The 12,692-nt window shown below is 37.8% G+C and overlaps 1 protein-coding gene across 3 annotated transcripts in view; it reads right to left on the bottom strand.

Moving 5' to 3' along the window:
• Nucleotides 1–5,765: 5,765 nt before the first annotated feature.
• Nucleotides 5,766–12,692, bottom strand: part of ELMOD2 (ELMO domain containing 2) — a 20,974-nt gene continuing 14,047 nt past the window's right edge. For 2 of the 3 annotated variants that reach the window (XM_006030124.3, XM_006030123.2), the window contains exons 7-9: nucleotides 12,177–12,245; nucleotides 10,860–10,993; nucleotides 5,766–10,162 (exon numbers count right to left, since the gene is read on the bottom strand). In XM_006030124.3, the coding sequence (XP_006030186.1) occupies nucleotides 10,005–10,162; nucleotides 10,860–10,993; nucleotides 12,177–12,245 (361 nt within the window). In that variant the 3' untranslated portion in view covers nucleotides 5,766–10,004. The remainder of the gene's footprint in view (nucleotides 10,163–10,859; nucleotides 10,994–12,176; nucleotides 12,246–12,692) is intronic. The other variant, XM_025211698.1, reaches the window with a different exon arrangement.

Here is a 12,692-nt window from a genome sequence, read left to right as displayed (position 1 = left end):
GGTTTTGGGACCTCCACTTCAGGAGGGACATGGATAAGCTTGAGAGAATCCGAAGGAGAACGACACGTATGATCAAAGGCCAAGAAAGCAAGCCTTACAAGGAGAGGCCTAGAGACATGGGACTCTTCAGCCTGGAGAAGAGAAGGCTCGGGTGAGTTGGTGGCAGCCTGTAAGTATATAAGGCAGGGTACATCAGGACACGGGAGAACAGTTGTTCACCAGAGCTCCCCAAGGGATAACAAGGTCTGATGACCACAAACTCCTGGAAGGAGGTTTAGACTGGACATAAGGAGAAACTTTATAGTCTGAGCGTCCAGGGTCTGGAATAGACTCTCCCCAGAGGTGGTGCAAGCACCTACTCTGGATTCATTCAAAAGGTGTTTGGATGTTTATCTTGCTGGGATCATTTGATCCCAGCAGACTTCCTGCCTATGTCGGAGGTGGGCGGGGCTGAACTGAACTCTATGATCTCGTGAAGTTCCTTCCAGTCCCTAATGTCTATGAAGCATTTTTAAAGTGGTAAAATGATTTTGAATCTACTTCAGCCTAACGTGAGATATTCACATTGGGTACATCTACATGAGACATTTACTGTGGAGTAGACTAATTAGCTCTGCAGTAAACATCTTAACATCTACATATGCAGGGTTATTCGGTAAGCTAATAAACTGCAGCAGGGTAGTATCTGTAAATCCAAGTACTATCCTGCTGCGGAGTTTTTTACTCTGCAGCAGCGTGCATACAGATTCTGACCCAGCTGGCTGGGGCATGGTGGTGCTTCAGTGTGGGGGCTGCCTGCCAGCTAGCCCTGCACTGAAACATGCTCGTGCCCTAGCCAGCCTCCTCACAGCACATTGAGCTGGGTCAGAGTAGCCCTGGGCTGGCAGGCTGACCCCCAAGCTTCCTGCCAGCTAGGTCTGCTCCAACCCAGATCAATGTGTTGCAGTCCTGCACACATGTAAATGTGACAGGAGCAATAAACTCCAGCACAATAAGCAGCAGAGTTTATTGAGTCACATTAATATGCATGCGTAGATGTGCCCACTGACACTGAAAGCTCCTGAAATATACATTGATATGGCAACGTTGAAAAATACTGTCTTAACAATATTGGTGCTGTTAGCCACTATTGTAACTTCAAAGGTAATTTTTCAAGTGAGCAACAGGTGAAGCAGTTTACATCTGTTATTTGTTTTTACTTTCTTAGAGGGAAAGATTGTTGTGTTTTGTTTTGAATTTCTTCCCACTTCCCCATCCAGGAAGAGCACACACCAACTGCTGCAGCTTCCTGAGCCTGACGAAGGGTTTTTGAACCCGAAAGCTTGCTTAATAACTATTCTCCAACCATTTGGGTTGGTCTAATAAAAGATATCAAATTCACCCAAGGAACCTTGTCTGCCTATATCCTCAGACCAACATGGCTACAACCTAAACCCCTTCCCACTAGAAGGTACTATTGAGTCAGAAACCAGAGTGCTTCAAGCAAACACCATTCTTTTTAAAGTTTCTGTTTAAATTTTACTTTATTCAGACCTAAGAAAATAAAATAGCACAGCACTAGATGCAATTAGAGTGGTACAGATCTGTAAAGATGGTAATATATACGTGAGTGCAATGATATAGCCAAAAATAGAAAAACCCGGGCTAGCTGTGTAGGGCATTAATCAGTAGTGTATCAGAAAACATTAAGAGTGTAGCAAATCAGAAGGAAAATGAAAGATGCATTATTTCTATCATAGTGCATAACAAGTTCAAATAAACGAGTGCCAAAACATTAATTTTGTTCCCACTTTCTCCTAAATATGTAGCTTTAGAATACTTGAAGATATTCAGAAAGGTGTTAAGAAAGGTATTCAACTTTTCCTACACACTATCCCCTTCTTCCTATTACACACACTGACAATGTGTGTAATATTTGTAATATTGCATAATTACCTAATTACAATTACATGATTACAATATTGCCTAGTAATATTTATCAGGGTTTTTGCTTCTGAAAGAGTAAAATTCTTATAGATCAGACCAGGATGGTTTTACATTGCTCTGTTTCTGTGCAAGGACAAAACCTTAAGCACTCTCAGTAAAAATAAATGTTGAAACAATATGCACAGGATATTTTGATTTCTACAAACAACACTTAAATTTTTAACAGATAATTTGAAATCTAACCTACCCCCACCCTTCCTCTGGACACTTCCTCTTCCTACTAATGCAAAAAATGGAGTTCATTTTTTTTTTAACACTAATAATTTGTTCTCCAGAGAAAGCTGTGCTATCCACAGTTTAGGCCATCCTATTATTAAACTGTATGCCAAAATGTGTTAAATAAGCACCTCAGAGTACAAGACAACATGGTTTGTTCTTTGAAGAACCTTACAATCTTGACTTCATATATGAAAAATGAAAGGATTAACAAAAACACGTGAAAAGGAGGAAGGGGGAAGATGATGGAGAAAGTGAGCCTTAGGGGACCTGATTTGCCATGGTCAGAAGAGCACTAGTATGTATCACACAAAGCAGTGATTTGGAAAACAACATGGTTTGGTAGAAAGCAGGGAGGAGTGGCGGGGGAAAGGTTGGCATCACTAGACGAGCAAAAGGAATAGATTGTAAATGGCCTTTCCTACAAATTATATAATCTGAAAGATGAGAAAAAGAAACCTGACAGGGTATAGTAAAAAAAGCCAGCAATTATTCAACATGGGGAAGAAATGTGGCCAACTTAACAGGCCAGAAATACAGTCTTACCATGCTGAGGAAAGGATACATCTTAAATGTTATGGAGAAGCAGCTATGAATGTAGTCTGGACACTGGAAGGAGGAAGATAAGGAGAAAGCCCTGAGTTTATGGATTGGTATGAAAAAGGGGACAGGGTTGTCGCAATGAAAGATGAGTGGAACTGAGGTTTTCTGTGTTAAATGAACTGTGTTCTGAACTGGTTGAGTTTGTAGTAAGGGACAGCCCATTCCCTTGATAAGCAGAGAGCCAAGGTGTCAGGCTTACCTCCTGCCCCAGGCTGCATCCAAACCACTGGGCTTCTTAAGGACCAGATCCAGCACGAGGCACAGGGAGACAGCCTAGCTCCGACCCAGTGCACAGAGTGGCAACAGCTCGAGCTCATGCCCTATGTTGGTTCTGCTGATGCTGCTGCCTTTCATGCCAGGCTGGAAGCTCCGGCACAAAGCAAATGTGGCAACAACTCTGCATCTGGTTGGCAGTGGGGCCAATGGGTGAGGAGCTGGGGCCACAGTGATGGCAATGGGCAGCTAGAGGGCAACCAGAGTTGTATCAGTCTTTGCTCACCTTCCTGCTGTTGACCTCTGTCTACCCTGGGGCCCAGGTGCCCCAGGTTCTGCTCCCCCCAACCATGTCCCCAACTTCCACTGATCCACTGGTAGCCTGCCAGGCTGGATACAGTAGTTTCATGGGCCAGATCTGGCCTGCAGGCCATGACATCCCTGGCAGAGAACCAAAATGAAACAAAGGTCTGGAGGAAGGAAAACACATTTAGTCTTGAGGTTGGAAAGCAAGGCTTTTGTGATGTAAAGTTGAAGGTATTCCAAATAAAAACAAAGAAATAACTGCTAAATGTTCCAGCAAGTGTTAACTAATTTGTTTCCTTTTTTAATTCTATGCAAAAACAATTTCTGTAAGGCACTGTTACATTACAAGAGTAGTAATATGAATAGTCAAGGACAGGGTTAAGTTAAAAATAATATGCAACTCATTTGTGTTTGTGTTTGAACCAGCATACAGACAATGCAACTGAGAATGCAAAGTGGGGACTACAAGTTAGAACTAGCAAGGATGTTGTGGTAACTTGCACAGGAACACACCAATAAATATAGAACAAGGATGGGAGCTCAGGTTTCTCAACTCCCAGGTAAGTGTCCTCCAGCCATCTGTCTGTTTCTCTCTCTCTGCCCGAGAATATTCCATGCAAACCAGAATAGCTTCAAAATGAATAATACTGTTCCAGGTATACCCCAAATCAGACATTTAGGAGCTTATGAAGCTTCAGATATGAAAACTTGGGGATCACTAGGACTAGCTAGCAGGTGAACATAGGTTTTAAGTTTCCTAAATTTTGGTTGCCTAAATTCTTGTGACTTACAGATTTAAAAAAAGTTGTATGCTACATATTCATTACTGCTTCCCTTAGAAGTATCATGAAAGACAAAGGAGCACATTTCAGTTTAGATGTCAACAGGCACATCTACATGAGATGCTTTACTGCGCAGTAAGCATCACAGTTTACACATGCAGACACTTATTGCGCAGTAAATTGATCTACTGCACAGTTAATTTGCTATCTGCAAACGCAGATAGCAAATTAACTGCTGAGTAGTTACTGCATAGTAAGGCACATGTAGATGGCCGACAAGAAGCAAATTTGCTTCTGGGCAGCAGGGGGTAGAAGATGGCTTCCGGGGGCAGGAAGCAGCCTGCTGCCAGGGCGGGCTCTGATGGTGGAGCCTGGGCTGGGACACTGTCCCCCTGCCCTGGCAGCTCCCAGGGACAGCAGTCTCCTGGCCTTTTGCTCCCTCCCAGCTCCTGAGCTAGCACCCAGGGAGTGCCTGGAGCTCCCCCTGGCTGCTGCAGGGGTGCAGAACAGGGTGCAAGCAGCCCTCTCCAGGCTGCTGCCATTGGAAGCAAATCTGCTCCTAAGAGGGAGCATATGTAGACATGTTCCCCCAAAGGTTTACTGCACAGGATTTTTACTACAGCCTGCTTTAAATTTATTGCACATTTAGACACACCCAATTACTCCTTTATTTTTTTTGCTAAGACTACCTACAGTGGCATCAGTTAAAGCCAGCTGTGAGATGGCATCTGAGATATGGACCATGTCTGTTATCTTCTCACTTAATGTACACTCCTGCCCACAGAGGAGCGGGATAGCAGAGGCAGTAGACAGAGTTCCATGACTGATTAGGAATGCAGACTACCGTAGTTCCTAGTGATGAAGAGAACTAATACAAAATTGAGGAAAAGAGAGAGAAATTAAGCAAGTGGTATAACTCTGAACTGACTGAGACCCAACAGGGAGAAGGAAGCAAGGCTAAATAGAAAGAGGGTGGCATTACCACGTATATAAATGTGCCAAAGGACAAGATTGAGAATAATTTGTTCTTTATTTGCTACCATTGCAACAATTCCCCCAACACACAGGCATCACCATTTACATTATTGCTTTTGTTTTGTGTCAAATGCTGACATTTTTGTTATTGTATAGTTGTCTCAGTGCAATGTGGTAAAAAGTTACAGCCCACAAGTTTTTTTTTTTTTTTTTTTTTTTTTTTTTTTTTTTTTTTTTTTTTTTTTTTTTTTTTTTTTTTTTTTTTTTTTTTTTTTTTTTTTTTTTTTTTTTTTTTTTTTTTTTTTTTTTTTTTTTTTTTTTTTTTTTTTTTTTTTTTTTTTTTTTTTTTTTTTTTTTTTTTTTTTTTTTTTTTTTTTTTTTTTTTTTTTTTTTTTTTTTTTTTTTTTTTTTTTTTTTTTTTTTTTTTTTTTTTTTTTTTTTTTTTTTTTTTTTTTTTTTTTTTTTTTTTTTTTTTTTTTTTTTTTTTTTTTTTTTTTTTTTTTTTTTTTTTTTTTTTTTTTTTTTTTTTTTTTTTTTTTTTTTTTTTTTTTTTTTTTTTTTTTTTTTTTTTTTTTTTTTTTTTTTTTTTTTTTTTTTTTTTTTTTTTTTTTTTTTTTTTTTTTTTTTTTTTTTTTTTTTTTTTTTTTTTTTTTTTTTTTTTTTTTTTTTTTTTTTTTTTTTTTTTTTTTTTTTTTTTTTTTTTTTTTTTTTTTTTTTACTTGTTGCTACTTCTAGTGCCATACATTGATACAAGAAGAAACATCAATTTATATCATCCCAGTATGATAACATTACAAAGAGGATTATACCAGACAAACCGAGTCTACAGTTTCTCATCATGCATTAGCTAACAATATTTCTGAACAGTACAACTTGCTGAACTCAACCCAACTAAACAAACTTACATATAACAACATTTTTAACAAGTTTAAGTGGAGAGGCTTTGCAAGTCATATATTGGAACAGACTTGTTGAATTAACCAACATAAACATTCTGATTAGTGAAAGCTCACTGCTAGTGAGATAAAATGCTCAACATGCCCCTGTATCTGGAATACTAAAGCTAAGACCCTTTCTCTGTTGTACCCTAGCAATAATGCATCGTACAATCCAGACTCCTGTAGTATACAGTAGAAAACACAAATATTTTTCTAAATAAAAGATGTGTTCCCTATATTACCTAGCAACTAAGGCAGACTTAAATCTTAGTCCTTTCCCTATCAATTTAAATTTTTTCCTCTTGAATTTCTCACCTCATACCAAAAAAAACGCTTCACTTTTGTTCATGGCAAGCTTCTATATAGCATAAGTTTAATTTGCTCATGGAGCAGTAGTACCGTTTCAAACATTTTGAACAAAGGGGGAAAACTTGATAAACATTTTCTGCTGGATGACTTCGCAAAAATGTCACCCAATAGCATCTTTCTAAATATGTTGCAAATATTTTAAAAGAAAAAAAGTTGAACAATTTGATAATTTTTTATAATTATTAACTATATAAAATAGCACATTTTAAAAGCCAAGGTTTCATAAATAATGTTATAAAAATAAAGACTTTAACCAAGGCTTTAATTGGTAAGAGTACTTGCAGCAAAAGTATTAACAAATTATTTTTTAATGCTGGGTACATTGACTCTAATGAGTTACAAAAGGGTGCACCTTCCTCAATTCCAGTCTGTAACTTCTGTTATTTTAGGATTGTCATTTCAGCATATGAATGCAGTAGCTCATGTAAAATCCCATTGATTAGATCTGGAGACATTCTTGCCTCTAGCAAATGCTTACTCCCCAAACCCTATTTTTGCCTTTGTGTTACTAATTACGCTAGTTAGTGATGAAATGTATGGAATCCAGTACTACTGAATAAAATGTTTCTAGAAAATAAAAAAGACGACAAAAAAAACCGAACAGTGATCACAACAGTACAAAACTACATACAAATCAACAGAATATACTCAAACAATTATTACACGTTAACACATACTTCCAAATATCCAACTACATAATTTTTCTATGTTTAATTATAGTTTTTATTAGTTTATTAATTGTTAATATTCTCATTTTATGTTCTGGATTTTAAAGAGTGAAGGGAAATTTGTGGACTTAGGTCAGAGTGTATATTCTATCCCAAAATGTATAGAAGTTCAGAGTTAAGGTTTCCAAAATGAAATGAAATTACATTTGATGAGCCTTGAAAAAAGTCTTTCAGCAATTGTAAATAGGATGCTTTTCCTGATGACTGGAGAAGCCTATTTGTATGGAATTTAAAATTTCATTATATTTTTCCCTATTAAATGTGTGGTCATTATGATTACAAAAACCATCTTCCAGATTAAATAAACCAAACTGGATTGTTCCAATCTACAGAGAGATGGCTCCAGCACCTCTGTTACCGCTGTTACTTGTTTTTTGTCAACCAGTAACAGAGCAATTTTAACAAGAGTATAGCCAATTGTCTTGCTGCTATCCAGTACGTATAATTCAGTAGCTTCCTTTCTTTTTCATTAGTGAAATCCAGAAGTCCTTTTGGTTTCATACTACTGCTGAGGAAAACCATGAGCAACAGAAGAGGCAGGGAATGGCCATGTGGTGTTAGGGAGAAGAACCAGTGAAGGGTCAGGGGGCAGGAAGAATGGAAGATGCTTCATCCCCTAGCAATCAGGTTGAGGAAGGATCAGAGTACTAGAGACCCACCTCTCCATACTCACTTCATTGGGTGTAGTGAGGGGACTTTTCAATTTACAAGGCAGCCTACTGCCAAAAGAGACACGATATAGGTGGCCCCCTATGCAGAGTAAGAATCGCAAAACCATCAGAGGCATTCAGCCTCTACACTTATAAGGACCATTAAAAAGATTTCAAGCACCTGAGGGAATAGAATTAGGCTTTTTACTAGTGACTTTCCCTCCATCCTTACTATTCTGCATGTATCTTATGTAGTAAATTAAGTTGTCCTATTAACCAATATCTGGTAAATTTTCAAGCCCCACTATACAGTGTTAGGTGCTTTCAAGTTTATGACTTAAAAGGGTAAACAGAACTGATTTTTAATTACAATGGTTCAAATGTACTGCTTATTTGGTGATCAGATTTTTTTTTTTCAAAAGCAAGGCATTAAGCTGTCAGGTTTTTGTGCGCGCACGTGTGTGTGTGTGTGTGTGTGCGCGCACACACACACACACACACACACACACACACACACACACACGACAACATTTTAAAATTACTACTTGTACAGTTATTTGCCATTATAAGAAAATTTAATACCAGTAAAACTTATTTTTGCCTACAAACCCAATCAGGGAATACTTAATTCTGCTACTTTATACCTATACATAATTCTGATTACTGTAACACTGCATGCACTCCTTTCCGGAAGCATGCAACACGCTGGGACAAAGCTTACATTTAAAAAATGTTTTGCCAAATTGAATTATTTTGTACTGCTAATAACTAAATACTATTCAAATTTCTTTTAGCACACAGCTCTCCATCTCTCTGCTCCTTTTATTCAGAAATGTATTTTAGGAAGAATATATTTGAAGGGAAAAAAAACAACCAGTGATCGAGCTGGCATATTACATCTATTTGAGATAATAAAACATGAAAGTTTGTGTTTATATATAAATGAGTCTGTATTATGGCAGCACCCACTACATGCTCTTTAATGAGATATAGTCTCAACCCCAAAAGAAATTGGGTTTCTAAGGCTCTGATCAACTTAGAGAAGACCAAATTAAACAGTGATTGAATTAAGCAGAAGGCACTTTATTTAGATAGTGAGCTTTAGAAAACTGATTAAGTTCATACCAAGCCTATTGTAATCAAGGGTGATTAAAACTGTTATAGGTATGAAATCCTATGGACCAGATTGTCTGGGAATGCCAAAAAAAATCTGGAGACAAGCCAAAGCTGCACCCCCTTCATGTAAAAATACTTTCTTGGTCTTAAAGTAAACATGGCTGAAGTTAAGTTCTTATCACTGTCACAAGATATGGACTGCAGCTGCAAAAGGTCTGTAGGAAATAACAAATGAATTCTATTAAAAGGGTAAAGTAATTCTCCTAGAGCTCACTTCCCACTCAGAATACTCTGTTGGTTGATAACATGAAGAACCAGTTTATAGCAAATATGAATTGAAATGGATGAGCTAGGGTTTCTTAGACTAAATAGAAAGAAATGGATTTATACCTGAAAACTTCTACAGCAGAATGTTATACAAAGAACTATTAGAAGGCCTTTAAGATTAAGGCTCTGGCCTTTCACTACTTGATTCTCTCTCAAAATGGATTTCCTTCCAGAGATTTGTAGGTAGAGTCTCTGGATGGAAGATCATTTCAATTGAAAATAATCTGGAATGAGTTTTGTTCTTAGGTGTAAATAAGAACAAAATCTCTTCATGGACCTCTTTACTGCAGAAGTTTAATATTCTTATGGACCATGAGCTACAGGTAAAAAAAACCAAGGTGATAAGAACACACCAAATGTATAATCAATGTAATTTCAACTTTGAAAAGCAACATGAAATCACTTCAACAGATTAATTAAACATCAAAAGGTAGACACAGGACCCCATTACTAGACAACATGATGCAGCATAAAGCTTCTTGTTTCTGCACCAAGAGGTATAAGAAAATTGTGTGGACACATGATCCAGGGGATCCTTTAGTGTTTTATGTTGTTGTTTTTTTTTTTAAAAAGCAAAGAAAAGAAAAAGCAGCTTTCCTTTGGAGAATAGCATTATAAAAAGCTGTAAACAAAAGCTGATTGTCCAAGCTCTCTCAATTGCAGTTTTGATATTTGTTGAAAATATATGTATAAAAAGTTCCATCATTTAACAAAGTTTTTGGTGCAACACATGAGAATTCCATCCAAATGCATAATTCCATTTTCTGTGCAGAACCTGGTGGACTGCAGGTAAAACTATTGTTCCCTTCTATTTTGTAAAGTTAATACTATATCATAGTCCAGAAGAAGTGCTTTAACCCTTTCATGAAATTTCTCTCTATAATGGTTGAAGTGCATAATACTTTCTGGCTCTTCTTCAAACCAAAATTTGTCAAACTCATAAACCAAGTAACCTGTAAAGGAAACAAAACAGTTCTACAATAACAGAATTCCATTTTTTTCTACATTAAGATAATAGAGCTGATGCACAGGATGATCAAAAAGATGCTGCAGAAGAATATGCATGGTAGGAAGCTGGAAATTAATTACTTCATTCAACAGTAACTCTTTTGAACATTTTTAATTAAAAAAAGCACATCCTAGAACAGGGGTATCAAACATATGGCCTGTGGGCTGGATCTGGCCCATGTAGATCACATGATCCAGCCTGTAGATCACTGGACTGACCCCAAATGCTGGCACTACACATACAGCACAGAGGATCAGTCTAGGGCACACACTGCCTGGTCAGCCCTTCATGCTGGTTCCAGTCTGCATCAAGCTGGACTGTGCCAGAGCCAACATGTGGGGCCAGTCTGCTGTGTGCCACACATGCCAGGCCTAGAGCTCGTTGTGCACACAACGTGCAAGGCTAGCATGGGATGTGCGCTACCTGCAGCATGCGGCACTCCAGACCCCCTGTTTTCCATGCAGCACTGGGTCCAGCCAGCACCCCATGCTAGCCTCGTGCACAGCAGGCACAAAAACAGATATCTAGTTCCATTTTTTGATTTGTAGGAGTTACAAGGGCGAGTTAATCATCTTGTAAATTATGCATGAACATAAATCCTATCCCTAAAAAAGTATGGTATGGAACAGTTAGATACTCACAATAAAACTGGTGGAAGTGTTCTGTATTTGGCAATCCAGGGACTGCATTGTAGAAATGAGACTTTAAAGCACCACTCTTCAGTAAGCTATAAGCCATTTCTGTCAGATTGATTCCAACTATTGCATAAGAATACCTGCAACACACATCCATTTTCTGTTAAACACTAAAGAAAATCCATTCTCTTTTTCATGGAACAATCTGAACATTTTTTCCAGACCTGGTTTTTATTAATACAAGTTATCATCTGTTATGTTCTATTCTATATTTTTTTATTTTCTAAGTTGTCATGTGTATGGTGCATTTGTCTCAAATGTTCTCTCTCTTAAGGCCAAGGAAAACTTATTTTAAAACATAGCTAGCTAGAACAGGAAATTTTCATCAACAGTAGTGGGGTGTTTTCACACAGGCATTCGCACATGTAGAGGCAACCGGTTAATCAACATATAAAAGCTGACCTGTTTACTGGACTCAGAGCTGTCAGGTACAAAGTGTGAATTCTAAATAGTGAAAAGTAGATTTGCATAACAAGTCCAGGCCCGTGCCTGTTATTAATGGGATATTTTTCCTTTAGAAAGTCCATGATCAGAACATGAATAAATTTCACCATTAACAAAAACCGCTGCTTTACAAAACAGGATTTACAGCGGTAATGGAAATTTGTGCATTTGATTAATAAACATGATTTTTGCAATTTCTTAGGATGACTGCCTACAGCCTAGATGCAGAGGCCAACACTCCCAGCAAGCTAAGAGATAAAGCCTTCCCATTCTTACTGTGTGGCTGATAAACAAATGAACTGAGCTTTGGATGGATGCAAGAGGTATGTAAGAATACTGTCTTTGACTTGTCCTTAAATATTTGTACAGTGGCCAGAACAATTGATGAACACTTAATTTGCAGTTACTACAGTGGACAGTAATACATTTATTTATAAAAAAATGTAAATAACTTTGTTACTAAACGGATTAAGTTGAGAGCAATAAGCATAGTTTTCTTCTGAGTTTAACCTAAAACATTTAAAGTGCTATTATGGAAAGAAAAATATTTTGCTTGAATGAAATTTTAACTGAAGCTTAGTTTGCAAAGTGCGTAAAAAGCCATATCAGGACAAATATATGACTAGCCACAAGTGGTTTCCAGAATCACTTTCAATCCTTTACTCTTGTTTACCAGATTTTACTTTAAAACATTTTATTTTTCATTTCAAAGGATACTCCAGTACAGATAGATGTCAATTAAGATCTTACACAAGTCTCTATCTTTCCTTAAAATCAGTCAGGAAGCAGTGTGTTTTTAATCTTGTACAAATGGCTTACCCCAATTTGGGATGATTTGAATGGGAAAGGATCTGACGAGCTTCACTGGTATAATGTTTACTAAAATACCTGTAAACAAACAACTGGATGTAAGAATTAATTTAAATAGGTTGTTCATATATGAAATACTAACATGCTTAGTACCAGAAAGTGTTTCTAGCTCCATTCTAAAACACCACAGTTGTTATATATTAGATAAATAATGCAAAACAAAACCAGTGAAGAAAAACAGAGGAAATGATATCTAGCAAGGGACAGCATAATGAAACAGATCAGTAAGAATAGGCTCGGAAGCGGTGAGAGATGCGCGGGTGAAAGCTCGCTGCGCCCCCGCTCCCCCGAAGCCCCCCAAAACCCTCCAGCAGCCGCGGAGCCCCCTGCCGACCCCCAGCACAGCCGGGGTAAGCGGGGCCCGTGGAGAGGGGGGGCTAACCCCTTAGTGTGTGTGTGGGAGGCAGTGGCTGAGTAGAGCGGGGCGGGTCAAGCCCCGCCCAGGCCCCTACTTCGCCCAGCCCC

The sequence above is a fragment of the Alligator sinensis genome, unplaced genomic scaffold (genome assembly GCF_000455745.1).
Source record: "Alligator sinensis unplaced genomic scaffold, ASM45574v1 scaffold554_1, whole genome shotgun sequence".
NCBI lineage: Eukaryota > Metazoa > Chordata > Crocodylia > Alligatoridae > Alligator > Alligator sinensis.
This window is presented reverse-complemented; position numbering and strand designations above follow the sequence as displayed.